We start from the raw sequence: 15,307 nt of genomic DNA on the forward strand, positions 1-15,307 counted from the left end.
ACGAGCCCTTCTAGTTAGAGCCATTGGCATTCTCAACGTGGTCAGCCATTTCAGTGTCGCCTTCCACGTGCCACTCCGTATCATCATCCAGGGCATGAGAGATGCCAGCACCGTTAGTTCCATAACTCGTGCCTAGGAGAATTGACCCTTTCCTCTCCTGCATTTCCTGTTCGCAATCACTGTCATTACCAAAATTCGAAACCTGATAGTCAAAGACGTTTACCTGCTGGGCGGGTCGCGGTGGAGCCTGCTGTTGTTGATTGTCGGCATCGTTCGACTGGGCTGGATGCTGGCCATTCTTTTCTAATGGGTTGGCGGCGGCTTGTTCACACTCGGCAGCAAAGGCCTCGTTATCCTTGTTCACGAAGCCCTGGTTTATGGTAAGTCCCTTGTTCACCTTGAACTCTAATAAATCGGAGGAAATGAATGTCTTACCTGAAGTTGAGTAGGCGCGGGTTCCACTGGAGCATTGACGGCAGCGTCACTTGCGTAGACAAGCAAGACTGACCTCCACTCTTCACGAGCGGCTCGGAGAACTTCAATCTCGCGCACTTTGCGGGCTGTGTAACCGATGACATCGCCATCTTGACTGGCCACCGAGTTGCCTTGTGCTTCCCTCTTGGCAGCCTGGCGGGTCTTCCCATCTTCGGTGGAATAACTGATCCTCCACCATTGATCTCCAATCGCCTGCTCACCATCAAGATCCATCAAATCGCCAGACCCATTCGCATCGGCGCGCTTCAGAATGTAGGTAACATGAGGCTCCGTGCAAACGCCCCGCAAAGTGTATTTGCGGAGAGGAGGCTCACCGGGGGCTTCTGGTGCCTCCGTGAGCCGTTTAGAGTAGCCGCGCAATGTTTCCATGGCGCTTTGTTTCCTAGCATCCAGGTCTATCGCTCAACGATTAGCAGATGAACATTTAACATCTTGGGCGACGCGGACAATACCTTTAAGTTTAGAGTCGATCCTATCAGAGATCGCCAAGAGCTCCTTCGAGATTTGATCGGCTTTCTCGGTCGTGATTTCGGTCTCCGTTGACTCTGTTCCGTTCGCTGGTTTCTTCGACACGGCCACTTTAGCCGCGGCTGCAGCTTTCTCAAGAAGGTGCTTGATGGTTAGGTTGCCTTGGATATTTTGAGGTGTGGTATAACGAGCCATGACGGCCTCCAATTCCTGAATCTCTTCTTGGACGCGCAGTCGCTTAGTGCGGAGCTCACGCGCAAGCTCTCGACAACTGCTCATGTACCGGTCGGGATAGAAGACGGCGGGCGCCTTGACGTTCACGGACTTTCCGTTATTGTAGGAGTCGAGCTTCATTGTGATCACCTCACCCACATGTTCAAGCCAGACATCATCAAGTTCCTCCCCAGGCCTATCACTCCAGATCGCGGTGTCTAATAGATCATAGAGGGTCTGGCCATTTTCTTGCTCGACAACAGGCTCAAATACAAAGAGTTCTCTCGACATGGCGTCATCCCCCTCGTCAAAAGGAGTTCGCTTGTAGGCGTGTGACATGAAAGCTGTTGTGAGAGGGCTGTCGGGAGCAGCCCTGATTGCTGCAGCATGCCAGGTTTCTAAGAACCGCGCGACGACTTCTTCCGAGTCGGAGGAGAATGAGGTTATGTCTTTGAGGTTGGCAAGGGCATCGCTGCTGCCAAATGAGCGCTTTGTTGAGTCCAAAAATGCCATAAGCCGCTGTGATTCGTAAATGATATCGTCCCAGTCATTGTCCCCGTTCTGTTGATCATGGACGGTCACAATCTTCGGGAGATTGATGGGCTGCCCACTCCACCATTGCGACTCCTGTCCATAGTCAAATAGCATCTTATTCCGTAGCAAGAGGGCTTCGCGCGCCAGAGGAATCTCGTGGAGAATTGTGAGGAAGCCTCCCAGGTAGAGGTTGTCATTCGTGGGGCGAATGAATGCTGGCTCGCCCTCAACTCGTTTGCGATCCTCTGGGTCGGGACTAAGGATAACTTCCTGAGAAGTCTCATTGAAAAGAGTCATCCCCCAATCCGCTTCCTCGTAATGTTCGCGCATAGCTTTCCCAAAGTGGGCTTGTTGTTGCTCGTTAGTCGTGGTTGTGATGACACCAGACTCCTGCTTTTCGATTCCTTGATTCAAAGACATTGCAACTGCCTGTTGGAGCTCTTGCTCCTCACGCTCGGCCAGAGTCAGTCCCTGTCCAGACGGCGCATTGCCTTTGAGACGCCACAAGTCAGCATCTTCCCACCACTATTATCGAGATGGGCGCATCCCTCACCTGCAGTACCCTGAGCAGCCGTTACTGCAGTACTCTCGAATGCGGCAGTTTCAGTTTGTTCATGAATATTCACTCGGGACGGAGGGCGAGAGGGAGGAGCTGTCGCGGGTACTCGGGACGGGTTGTCTTGCGGGCCATATGCGAATGCTAGAAAAGAAAAGAGTGCATCAGCGACTGATGAAAATGAAGTGGGATTAATCTTCGTACACGAAGTATTGCTCTCGCTGTAAAAACCGCTTGTCTAGTGCATGAAGCTCCGGTTAGCTTCTTGTTTCCAATACTCCAACTCAGGCGACGTGATTCGATTCACCTTTAGTTGGGACCCCGTTGGATCTTCGAAGTAGGCGTTGATGGCCTTTTGCGAGTCGAGATTGTTTGCCTATCACATCACAGGATTAGCACGAGCCGGAAAGCAAGACGTGAGGGAGACGTGAGAGTAGAGCGGACCTTGAGGAAGCTGATAGCTTGCTCGCGCGTCGTGCTGGTGAAGCTGACGAAATTCGCGATCGCATCCTCGGGCGGTTCGGTGGCCATGTTTGCTGGATATTGTTCCCTGGGCCAGAGAAACGGAGCTGAACACTGTCACTAAACGAGCATAGCAAGAAGTCTGTGGACCGCCAGTGGTGGACGACTTGGCTATCGCATCGGGAGCTGTTCCCCACCACATGACGCCAAGCGCCGTTCCGCTTTTTCCCCTTCCCGCTGTCCACTTTCAGTTTCCATTGTGATCTAAGCGTATGCTATTAATATCCCCTGGTCAAAGATACCTGACGTATATCTAGTTCTTTACTTTGTATAAAAAATGGGCTATACATTTGACATAGAGGTTTGTTCCCTCAATCTTTGTCAAGCTAGACAATACGTAGTTATCAAAAGACCTAACAATAACACCCATCAAAACAAGGCGATTATGGCGAACCATGAGGCAAAAGCAACATGATGTAACAAAGGACCCGAAGAATGCCAGTCAAGGCACCTTTGTTCTTGTTTGAATCAATTTTGTCTCTTCTTCTTTATTGGGTTGTTTCGTCTATTTGTCAAAGTTGTCTATGCTTCTTTCAGTACAAAGAATACGTCTGTCTCTAGCAGGAAGACACAGAGTCAGTCTTACCATAATGATTCTCGGAAATCAGATATAAAAGCAGATCTCCGCCCCATAAGTGTTCTTACTCCACAAATCCATCATTAGACAGTTCTTTACTACCATCATCTTCACTACCAGCATATTCACTACTATCATCATGTTCACACAGGATTCATCCACTCTCCCAGCTGGCGCTTCAATATTTCGCGTAAAGGATAAGAGACCAGCCTTTGCACAGGATGCGTTGGAGGTATGCCACAAGATCATCACTGCCATGTACTGGGATCTCGATACCATCTGGAAGCTGCAACAGCTTGTTAGAGGAACACCATCTCAAGAGGAAACACAGGCTTATCGAATCCACTTGGAGTCTATGAAGTCCTTCTTGGACCATGCAGCATCTTACAAATATGCTTACATCTTCCAATTCATCACAGGATCATCTTTAGATATCAATCGGTGTCTCTCCTTCCTCTTCGACCATGGGTGGGCCTTTTTCACCATTTGCGCCATGTCTGAATCGTTCCGAAAGGCCTTTTGCGGGATAGAGTCTGTTTTCTGCTGGAACGAGATAATGAAGATTATCTCTGCTAACCGGCGGAGTATCGAGGTCTTTATACGATCTCGTAATATCGACTGACAAGCACCCCTCCTGCCCTACCTCGATCTAAACCTACCGGGCATTTGCCAGGCAGTGAACGCAAAGGTAAACATTGGCACCGAACATGCTCACCATACAGTCCAAATGACGAGTAATTTTCTGAAGCGCCCTATTCATAAAGGCAGAGCGCAGGCGAATATTAACTCGACCGTCTATAAGGCTGCGAGTTACAGGCATATTCCTCTCTTACGCTTACACTCTGTCGGGCCCTGTGCAATCTGCATCTGCGAGCGGAATTGTTCATGCCACAACTTGGGCGGGTTGCCTGGTTGCCCAAGGTGCCATTGCCCAGAGGTCTGTCGGTGCAGTAACCCAGACTGGGTGACCTGCTTTAGCTGTGGCTCGCATGAAAACTGTCAATGTGTTCTCAATATTATGGCTGGTGATTTGGTCGAACTAAAAGAGTACCCCGTCAAGGGAACAGGAGTCCGGGCGTTAACTAACCTGAAGAAGGGGGACGTCCTTGGGGAGTATGTGGGTGAGTTTCTCCCCAAAGGCCACAAATGTACTGACGAGGTCTATGCCCTATGGCAGGTAGGATTCAGGGGCATGTGGTGTTTGGAAGACCCTGGTACACAGCCAGTTGGCACTATAACATCCGCCTTTCTTGGAAATTGGACTCGATACATCAATCACCACTGCGAAGCTAATTGTGAGTTTGTGCCGATAATGATTGGCGGCAGAGCCACAACCATCGTTCAGGTGATTCGTGACATCCCAATGTTTGATGAGCTTACCCTTCACTATGGTGAGAATTATTGGGTTTCGCGGTATTGTCGTTGTGGAAGCAAAATATGTTGTCGCCCTCCCCCACAGTCGACATAATATGTTTCTTGGGTTATCCCGGTATGTCTTCCTTTCTTAGCAATATTCGGTTTAGTTAGATTTGAATTTCTTCAATTTCACTCACGGTCAATCACTTCTGCTAGGCCATCTTAAAACTATAGAGTTCTCATGAAAGGAGACATTTACTAATATAGATATTAGACAGTTAACAACAGGTAAGGAGGGATAGCTTCATGATACAGGCATTTTGATCTTTTTTTACCATTTACTTGGTAAATGCAACCCTTCTAACAGACGAAGAATACACAGGGCCCTAATTAAACGTCACAGAGGAATATCCCGCCTATAGCTCGGAGCCCTATAAACGGTCGAGTTGATATTTGTCTGCGCTCTGCCTTTGCGAATCGGGCACTTCAGAAAATTACTCATCGCCTGGACTGTGCGGTGAGCATGTTCTGTGCTAATGTTTACCTAGCTTAGATTGAACATGGTGCAAAAGCTAATTTTCACTCTGCCTGGCGAATGCTCGGAAGATTCAGATCGAGGTATGGCAGGAGGGGTGCCTACCAGTCGATATTACGGGATCGTATAAAGACCTCGATACTCCGCCGGTTGGCAGAGATAATCTTTATGACCTTTCTCCAACAGAAAATAGACTCTACCGAGGGAGAGAAGCTTATCAGTCGGTATGCTGGGATCAGCCAAAGACTTCGCTACTATGGCCTCGTTGCAAATGCCCGCTAGGATGTTTAGATCGAGGTATGGAAGGTCGCTGCAGTATATAGTTAGCGTACTTCGAATACCCTGACATCCAATGCACTACATCACACTCTAATGATCCCGTCTCTGTCAGTATTATCTTCCATCCTTTATAGATTATTTATGGTCAACGTATTGAAGATGTCTGCAGGAACCTCGGACCCGCCCGACCCCGCAGTGCGGTTAGTGCGGGGAAGCTTCCAGCTTCAGAGCTGAGGTGACATTGCAGGTGATCCCTTGAACCTGACTGATTGCTGAATTGCGACATTTCAAACGTGGCCCTGCTCCTCCAGTTTCATCTCATACCACACCCAGAGTCATGAAGCTTCGGTGAAAACAAATTGGGATTCAGACACTATCATGCGCCCTTGCGGAGGGATCCTTGCGGCTCTTCGCGCCCGAGGCAGTCGTGGTGCCCCTGGTTTCCCACGCCCCGGGAGGAAGCTTCTTCAGATTGTTCCTCGGAGGAGCTTGTTAACAAATAGCTATGCACGAGGACCGTCCACTGTAAGTCTCTTACGAGTTCAGCAGATTACCAAAGGCTAACAATATATATCCGTCTGTAGCCGCCCTTGTTCGAATCGACTGTCGGTGAACATTTTGCGAAGATCGTGGCGGAACATGGCGATAGAACTGCGTAAGTTCTTCACCAACTTTTTGTCGGACCTCCTTAAGCCAACTCTGTTTAGTGTCGTCTCAAAACACCAGAATGACCGTATATCGTATGCCTCGCTCGATGCCAGGAGTAACGCCCTTGCCCGCGGTCTAGAGTCCGTTGGGGTAAGGAAGGGGGATCGTGTCGGGGTTATGCTGGGAAACTCGATGGAATATGCGGTGGTATGTGTGAATGCACTTATCTCCAAGAGAAAATATTGATAAATAACAGGCAACCTATGCTTTGTTCAAACTGGGAGCTATCTTGGTAAGTCGTATACCCAGAGAAGGCAGAGTCGACGACTGACACCTAGATAGGTCCCCCTCAATCCATCGTTCAACGCGACACAAGTGGTATCGGCACTGGGTCACCTCGAATCCAGATATCTAATCATCAGCGCCGAGTCAAATCTCCCTCGCAAAGATCCTCGCAGCAATGTCCCGCTCCTGGAGCATCTGATCGGCGATCTCTCGTCGTCGAAGTTGGAATCAGAATCAGTCCCCTCACTGAAACAGATCATTCTGGTTGATAACTCTGCGGGCCGATTTGATGCATCTTCGTATAAAGCCTTGACACCTTTCGCATCGATAATGTCCCAGATGGCGGCTGACGGCCGCCCATTACCTCCACAAAACCTCTCTCCACACGACATTGTCAACATCCAATTTACTTCTGGCACGACTGCCATGCCGAAGGCAGCTTGCCTGAGCCATCGTTCCATCTTGAACAACGGATCACAGATCGGCGACCGCATGCTCCTGACTCCAAATGATATCGTCTGTTGCCCTCCACCATTGTTCCATTGCTTTGGCTGTATTCTAGGATATATGGCAACGGCAACTCATGGCTCCGCAATTGTCTTCCCATCCGAGTCCTTCAATGCCCGTGCAGCACTCAAGGCGGTACAAGAAGAGAAATGTACTGCACTATATGGTGTTCCTACAATGTTCCTGGAAGAATTGAACCTTATTGAGACTGGAGAAATCTCGGGCGACGGCTTTCAATACTTGCGGACGGGCATCGCTGCGGGCAGTAGCATCCCGGCAGAGCTGATGCGGAAGCTGCACAGGGTCCTCAACCTCACAGAATTAACCATTTGCTACGGCATGACTGAGACGAGCCCTGTTTCGGCGATGACGACTACCGATGATCCGATCGACAAAAGGATCAACACTGTTGGAAGACTTATGCCGCATGTAGAGGCCAAGGTCGTGAACCCAACCGAAAAATCTCAAATCCTCCCCGTTAATATGCGGGGTGAGTTAGCTGTCAGTGGGTACCTACTTATGAAAGAGTACTGGAACGATCCAGAAAGGACAGCGGAAGTGATGATTGCGGATGGCGAGGGAAAGATTTGGATGCATGTAAGTTTAACTTGGAAATCCATCGACAGGAAGCCGTCTAACATGCACTCTCAGACCGGAGATGAAGCCTCCATGTCGGCAGACGGCTATGTGACTATCACTGGTCGTATCAAGGACTTGATTATCCGCGGTGGAGAGAACATCCATCCATTGGAAATTGAGAATTGTCTACTCGCACACCCCAATGTGACCGATGTTTCTGTTGTCGGGGTTCCAGATGAGCGATACGGCGAGGTTGTTGCTGCTTTTGTGGTCGCGCGAGAGCAAGCTTCCAAGCCTCCGACCATTGAAGAGATCCAGAATTGGGTTCGAGAAAAGCTGAGCAACCACCTAGGTAAGTGATAGTTTCTTGAAGCAGGCAAGATGATCGCTAACTTTCATAATAGTACCCAAGTATGTCTTCTTTCTGGGATCAGCAGATGCCTTCCCCAAGACCGCAAGTGGGAAGATTCAGAAGTTCAAGCTCAAGGAGCAGGCTATCAAACTAGTGGCGAGAGGGAAAGAAGCCATCGCAGATACCTAGAGCATGGAAATTTTCGGGTTGCATATATTACATGAACGAAGAACTCGTACGATCCTTGGTACAATTTGGTACGACCATTTAGATGACCATTTAGATATATACAGCGTAGCCCTTGTAGTTTCCTAGACATTCGCTGTATGTCATAATGACGTTGAAGCTTCCCCCAACATGAAGAACGAACAAATGTTGACTTCTGCGGGTTTGAGGCCGACAGTCATCCATGCTAATAGTTAGCAAAGGGAAACTGGGGCTGTTGCTGCCGCCCCCCCCTGAAAGTCGACTGGTATGGCATCAAGCCGCGAATGCTCGTTCGCCACCGCGACATGCTCGAGAGAGATGGCTTGTCGGCAAGTTCCCTATCTCTCGCTGAGATTTCGACGTGACAATGGGAGGAACCCAAGCACGAGAAGCGGTTACTATCTGATAAGGCGTACCAGCAAGACACAGGGATGGGTTTCGACTAGTCTTAAGGTGCGGTCAGGTTGGTCACCATCCATAACCGGCTCCAAACTTGGAGACGAGACCTGCTGGATATCGCAGCATACCAAGCAAGTCCGACAGCACCTCTCAGTTCCAAGTATATGAAAGTATCGTCGCCAGTATTGTCCCTTCAGAAATCCTGAATGCCAGTCTCGCCCTGTAGCTTGGCCTGGGCATCGTCGCCTCGAGCGTCACCAACCACCCATTCAGGCTCCTCATCTTCAAAGTATTTATCCTGTTGTTCCGTCCAGTCGTCGTACTCGTCGTTTTCATCGACAGTCTTGTAATCAAAGTCTGGGTCGTCGCCTCGCATGAATCGCAAGCCCATCTCCCACTGCCAAGCCTTCTCGCCCTCCTCTTTGCTAGCTGGGATATCATCGCGATCCTCGGCCAGGATCTCCCCGTTGGGACCACGCGTATAGCTTAGCATAGAGTTGGGATCCGGATGGGCGAGCGCGTCCATTTTCGCTTCAGAACGCATCAGATCTGTCTGCAGGACTCCCGAGAACCCCTTGGCGCGCCCTTGTGCTTCCCTTTCTTGCGGGGTTTGGAATCGGCGGATGAGGCGATCGTACAATAAAGGATCTAGAACAACCATTTCCACATCGGTTAGCTTGTAAATCAGATCTCTGCTGTCAGCCCTACAACCTGGAATCCATATGGAAGACTACAGAGACCAGGGTTGGGAGCTTGTAGCAAGGAAAGAGCAAGCGGACCGGCTAGCTCGAGATCCGCCGTAAAGTACTCGGGATGCAGATCCAAGTACCGCTTCCGACGGTTCTTGATTTTGATTGAGGCATGCTGGGCATCGCTAGATGCATCTTGGCTCGACTGGAGTCCCGTACTCATGGGGAAATGTGGCATCTTGGGGTCGTTTCAAAGATGTGGGGATGAGGTGAAGTTAGGAACGCGGAAGTGGGCGGCAAAAGTGTTGGTTTCTGCCACTCCGCAGAGCTTCTTTTTTTCTTCCTCAGCTTGATATGCTGTCGAACTGAGCTTGTACGTCCATCATCCGCTTCAAGTCCTGATGAAGACTGCCTTTGGGCATTTTCATCCTTCTTCATCCCAAAGATTGAGAGCAGAATCCCGCTAATACCCCCTTTCAGACTAACGTGCCTCCTGGGCTGATATCTAATTTGTACGGACTGTACTTCCCCCCAGAAGGTCTGAATACTTGGGCACTATGTCCGTCGAAGAATACGTTAGGCGGATCGACGCCAAACGGCTCGTCTCCGGAATTGCCTTGCTTTTTATTCTTGCACTCTACTCTCCTGTAATGGTGCTGGTGCTTTCCCCTGTCTACGGTTCCCTGCCATCCCATCTCTTCCATAGCTATGGTGTCGCCATTTTCGCCGGCGCTGGCTGGTTCTTGAAGGATCAGATCCAAAGACGCATTGGACGCCTCGCCGCCATCATTCTTCCTGTTTTGGCTTGCTGGACCCCTACCATCCAGTACTTTGTCCTGCAGCAGAGTTCTAAGCTCGGAAACCCGGCTGGTCCAGTCATCACTGAGCTGTTTGGCTACTATCCTCTTGTCATGTTGACTGTGGCTGTCGCCGGTAAGCAGATCCAGTACGCCTTGCATCTCGAGTCGCAGGGTGACCTCGTTGTCGAGCATGTGCCCCTACTCGGCTCATACGCCGTCTACTCCCTTGGCGAGCATATTGCCCGAGCAATCCTGGCTCGTGCAATTGGCTTCACCATTGTTTTCTCTCGTGCCGGCTTGCAGTTCCTCATTGGTGTGCTGTACGCTGCCGTGATCCCATCCAAGCTGCTAGTCCTGGCAATCCCGTCCTTGCTCTTCTCCGTTACCTCTGATGTCCACTTGGGAGGTATCAGTGGCGTGAACTCGGTCCTCCAGAAGGAGGGATACTCCCTTCTGGCACGCCAGGAGTCCTACACTGGATACATCTCGGTTCTCGAGAACCACCAGGATGGCTTCCGGGTGATGCGATGTGACCACAGTCTCCTTGGTGGGCAGTGGACCAAGTCTTCCCCAGGCTATAATCCGGAGGTCGAGGACCCAATCTACGCGGTCTTTGCTATGCTTGAGGCTGTCCGACTGGTTGAGCCTGACAACGGTGGCCCTCGTGTTGATGCTGGTAGCAAGGCGCTTGTTATGTAAGATGGCCCCTTGCCGAAAGTAATGCTATTTAACACGAGTGACTAACGAATGACAGTGGCCTCGGTATTGGTACCACACCAGCAGCATTCATGAAGCATGGCATCGAAACTACCGTTGTTGAGATTGACCCCGTCGTGCACAAGTATGCCACCCAGTACTTCAACCTCCCGTCAAACCACATCGCTGCTATCGAAGACGCAACCCAATTCGTCAAGCGCGCGAAGAAGTCCTCATCTCCCCAGTACGACTATATCATCCATGATGTGTTCACTGGTGGCGCTGAGCCCGCGGAGCTCTTCACTTATGAGTTCTTGACCGACTTGAGCTCCCTGCTCAAAGATGATGGTGTCATTGCCATTGTAAGCCCAATCCCAGACCCCCTCTTGGCAACACGTATATTTTCTAACCGTCTGTAGAACTATGCTGGAGACCTCAAGCTTTACCCCACCGGCCTCATTGCCCGTACCATCCGGGCCGTTTTCCCCTCATGCCGCATCTTCCGTGAACAGCTGGCCGACAAGAGCGATGAAACCCAGGACTTTACCAACATGGTTTTCTTCTGCAAGAAGACCTCTGACACCCCTGTCCAGTTCCGGGATCCAGTCCCCTCGGATTTCCTGCGCAGCAAGTCGCGTGAGAACTACCTTGTCCCCAAGTATGAGATTGACCCTGCCGTCTTTGCGACTATCCCCTACAAGGGAAGACCCGTTTTGATTGAGAAGCAAGTCGGACGTCTGCACAAGTTCCTGGACCGGGGAGCCTTGGAGCACTGGGAGATTATGAGGAAGGTTATCCCCAATTCCGTGTGGGAGAACTGGTGATGGCTCAATCCAATGCCGAGTTTGAGCACAAAAGAAGTGTATGATTTTATAATTACCTACTTGTTCATTTAGGATATTCAATTTATCAAAGAAAGAAATATTGAATCAATACTTTCAATTCCCAGTTTATCACACAAAGAATCCACAGAGATTTCCTGCTGACATGACACCTGCCCGTAAAGCGTGATATGCATACATTTCCACGCATACATTTGATAAAAAGTTGGGATTGACTACGGGCTCCCTCCTTTGGCCGGTCCTCGGAATATACTCACTTGTCGAGGTCATGACTTTATCACAGGCGCAGGCGATTACCTACGGTCGAGATCAGGAGCTCACTACCAGGACCGTTGGCTTCTTCCGGGACAAGGGGCTTGACTTGTGCACTTATATCATGCCAAGCGTATAACTACGGCTTTACAGGCGCTGTTCGGGGGCGTCATCGCTGAGTTGGTGTCACTCATAATGATACGCTAGGCGTTGGAGGTCAAGGAAAGCTGGACCCAGAGGGGAAATGGGTGCCGCGCGTAGCAGAGCACATCCAGAGAGCAAACCTCTATATCGGAAAGAGTGACCATTTCTCAAATTTCGGGTACTCAAACTCTCTCCTTCAACCACCTTTCCTCAATCTTCACTTTTGGAGCCTTACCAACTCACTTGCCATCCGAAGGGGCCTTTCTTTGGCCAACTCCAGCCGTAACTCTTCGAAGTTTCCATCATGTCCGCTGAGCAATCCTCTCGCTAGATCAGACTGAATCCGCCATGATTGTACGGCCCGGCGCGGTGCGAAGTATGACCGTATAAACTACACTAATACCGGGGGAGAACAGAATTCACTACAACAAAACGATTAAGTAGATTGTTAAAGCAAAGACATTTTGACGTCTTAGGATACAGTACGTCCCTTAGCCGGCGTCGCCACCTGCATACTCTTTGAAGATTTCTCTAATTGCCAAGGTACGCTAGCACGTACATATCTGTATCACATTATACGGAGTACTCCGTACAAATTACGACGACTTTCATGGCGAGTGCCAAGTGCCAAGTGCTGGTGGCAGGGTTTGAGCTCCCTAATCAAGACAAGCGCAGCCTCCCTCCCTCTATGGGGTCTTTTGGATGGCTTAAAATATCGAAACTAACCCCTGACAGGGATGCCGGATAAATAGAATAATAGGCTAAAATCCCATATATAGTCGCGCTTTACAGCTTACATGCAAGCGTACCTAACCCCGGACTTGTCGGTGACCGTGTGACCCCACTGGGCTGGGGATAGGGTCCCAACCCAGCGAGCCTCGTGCAAGGGTCCTAAGGGGCGGCATAACATTCGCTTATTGGTATTCCGTATATGTAGAGGCAGGCGTGCAATCCTGGCTTGTGTGCTGACTTGTTTCATTCATCGCCAGGGGAATGGTCTCGTTCCTAGTTGGCTTTCCAGCGCCTTCGGAAACCTCGCTTTCTGTATAACTTACCAGATTTCGATTTCATTGGTTCATCACATTCATTTTATACGAAACTTGCTCCCCAGACGATCTCCAGGCCGGGATGATGGAAATCGCACCGGAAACCACCCATCCTGCTGGGGTAACCACGGTCGTGCACAACACCGAGGAAAGTGAAGAGCAGCCTGCAACTGGATATATGCAAGGATGGGCTCTTGCTTCTTTGACCTTGGCCTTCATGTCCATTTGCCTCGTGCTAGCTATTGATAATACCATCCTATGTTTGTGCTTCCCCATAACGTGGTGGAGAGGGCATCAGATCTAACTGGCCTACCAAGCGACGGCGATACCCCGTATAACCAGCGACTTCCATAGTCTTAACGACATCGGCTGGTATGGCACATCCTACTTGATCGCGCAAATGGCCCTGCTACCAACCTGCGGCCGCCTCTACGCTTTCTATAACATCAAGTGGGTGTACTGCATTTCCCTGGTGATCTTCGAGATCGGCTCCATAATCGCGGCAGTCGCCCCGAATTCTATAGCGCTTATCATAGGGCGAGGGGTGTCTGGCCTCGGCGCTGCTGGTTTGGTTAGTGGGACGACGACGATTCTGTCATATTGCGTGTCTTTGAAAAAGCAGGCGATGCTGTCGCCTATCGTCCTGGGAATGTACAACATTGGGTCAGCTATTGGACCACTCGTGGGTGGTTCGATAACAGATAACAAGGCGCTCACATGGCGGTTTGTTTTCTGGATTAATCTCCGTAAGTCTCTGTCAAACGAAAAGCATATATGCTATCCCACTAGTCACTGGCTAAAAATTTCAAGCCTTCGGAGCCGTTGGGCTGGTTCTGGTCTGGTTCACCTTGAAGAAACCTCCACCCGCAGTAAAGGGAGACCTACCCTGGGCCCAGAAGCTACGTCAACTTGACCTTCCGGGGGCTACTCTGTTGCTCGGTTCAACATCGTGTTTGAACTTGGCATTACAGTGGGGTGGGATTGTCTACCCATGGTCTGACGCCAAGGTGTTTGGGTGTATGATCGGATTCGGTCTACTTTTGATTACCTTCTTGTGCTTGCAATTCCGAAACAAAGAAAGGTCAGTTCCTGCTCTTGTAATTACAGTCATGACTCACATAGAGGATATTGATCCAGCATGTTTGCTAACATCGCCCAAGCTCGAATATCCCTCTTCACATCTTTCGAAGTCGTACCGTATCGGCTTCATGCAGCTTCATGATGCTCGTTCAGGTGGCTATAGTACTCCAATCGTACTTCTGGCCCATATACTTCCAGTCGGTCAAAAACACCAGTGCCAGAGACTCGGGAATCAATCTTCTCCCGTTGATTGTATCGAACAGCCTCGGCACGATCTGCTCGGGCTATATAGCCTCGATATTCGGGCACTATGTACCGTTCATGTGGACCGGACCTCTGGTACTAGCTACTGGAGGGGGTCTATATCAGCTAGTCCGCGTCGACAGTCCGCGCGGACACTGGATAGGATTCCAAGTCCTCTCTGGGCTTGGCTATGGTATCTGTAGCCAAATGCCAATCCTGGCTGTACAGGTTGTTCTCAGCAAGCCCGATATACCAACGGGCCTTGTCATGATCATGTTTTTCCAGATGCTTGGGGGTGCACTAGCCCCTAGCGTTGGGCAGAATCTCTTCACTGACGGGCTTCTGCAAAACCTCAGCAAGGTGCAGGGAGTAGATAGTGCAGCCGTAGTGGCGGCCGGTGCAAGTGGGTTTAGGGCGGTGGTTCCTTCCAGGCTGATGGATGCCGTCGTGGATGCATTTAATTCTGCTTTGAGGAAAGTGTTTTGGGTGGCGCTTGCTGCTCCAGTCCTTGCTTGGATAACAAGCTTCGCAATGGAGTGGCGGCAATTGCCTGATTCTAAGAAGCAGAGTACCCAACCCCCAGACGAGGAGGTCGCGGAGAAATAGCTTGGTAGCAATAAAGAGTGTCCCGGGGCTGCAAAGGGGGCGAGCCATGGGCCTGGCTTCACCAGTGAGTAGTATGCCCGATCCGATTTTCTACTGTGTCGACTCCTCGTAGCACTTTGAGGTATTCATCTACACTACGTGGGACTTGCTGTTACATTCACATTGTACTGTTAGGTAGCAGGTAGAATAGACACAACTATACAATACACCAACAAAATCACAAAGACAATTCATATTGGTATCATTATCTAACACCCCGCGAAAAGCCATAAGAAAGTCACAGTAGAGAAAAAGGAAGATTATGCACAAGCCATCGGCAGATCAGAGAATGGGTCGCCGATGCTGTAGTCTCGGACTTCTGTCATATGTACGCCCACGGCACTAAAATACAGCCCAG

At 50.1% G+C, this 15,307-nt stretch overlaps 5 protein-coding genes across 5 annotated transcripts; 3 read left to right on the forward strand and 2 right to left on the reverse strand.

The window, feature by feature from the left end:
* Positions 1-10: 10 nt before the first annotated feature.
* On the reverse strand, positions 11-2,797 carry N7496_004057 (ubiquitin-associated-like domain-containing protein; the record flags this gene model as incomplete). The annotated part of the gene is made up of 6 exons (XM_056696988.1): positions 11-370; positions 436-890; positions 948-2,201; positions 2,264-2,504; positions 2,574-2,642; positions 2,711-2,797. 6 exons carry the CDS (start codon positions 2,795-2,797, stop codon positions 11-13), a joined length of 2,466 nt encoding a protein of 821 aa, XP_056559200.1.
* A 707-nt stretch (positions 2,798-3,504) lies between these two features.
* On the forward strand, positions 3,505-8,095 carry N7496_004058 (uncharacterized protein; the record flags this gene model as incomplete). The annotated part of the gene is given in 9 exon segments (XM_056696989.1): positions 3,505-3,973; positions 3,992-4,756; positions 5,930-6,060; positions 6,120-6,190; positions 6,243-6,390; positions 6,440-6,475; positions 6,526-7,572; positions 7,627-7,906; positions 7,959-8,095. The coding sequence occupies 9 exon segments, from the start codon at positions 3,505-3,507 to the stop codon at positions 8,093-8,095; spliced, it is 3,084 nt and encodes a 1,027-aa protein (XP_056559201.1).
* Positions 8,096-8,705: 610 nt separating this feature from the next.
* N7496_004059 (uncharacterized protein) lies at positions 8,706-9,439 on the reverse strand (the record flags this gene model as incomplete). The annotated part of the gene is made up of 2 exons (XM_056696990.1): positions 8,706-9,160; positions 9,292-9,439. 2 exons carry the CDS (start codon positions 9,437-9,439, stop codon positions 8,706-8,708), a joined length of 603 nt encoding a protein of 200 aa, XP_056559202.1.
* Positions 9,440-9,758: 319 nt separating this feature from the next.
* Positions 9,759-11,521, forward strand: N7496_004060 (spermidine synthase; the record flags this gene model as incomplete). The annotated part of the gene is made up of 3 exons (XM_056696991.1): positions 9,759-10,696; positions 10,756-11,059; positions 11,117-11,521. 3 exons carry the CDS (start codon positions 9,759-9,761, stop codon positions 11,519-11,521), a joined length of 1,647 nt encoding a protein of 548 aa, XP_056559203.1.
* Positions 11,522-13,063: 1,542 nt separating this feature from the next.
* Positions 13,064-14,910, forward strand: N7496_004061 (MDR family MFS transporter; the record flags this gene model as incomplete). Its single annotated transcript, XM_056696992.1, has 4 exons — positions 13,064-13,241; positions 13,299-13,727; positions 13,792-14,062; positions 14,142-14,910. 4 exons carry the CDS (start codon positions 13,064-13,066, stop codon positions 14,908-14,910), a joined length of 1,647 nt encoding a protein of 548 aa, XP_056559204.1.
* Positions 14,911-15,307: the final 397 nt, after the last annotated feature.

This window comes from Penicillium cataractarum, assembly GCF_028827025.1.
Source record: "Penicillium cataractarum strain IBT 29864 chromosome Unknown utg000002l, whole genome shotgun sequence".
Taxonomy (NCBI): Eukaryota; Fungi; Ascomycota; class Eurotiomycetes; order Eurotiales; family Aspergillaceae; genus Penicillium; species Penicillium cataractarum.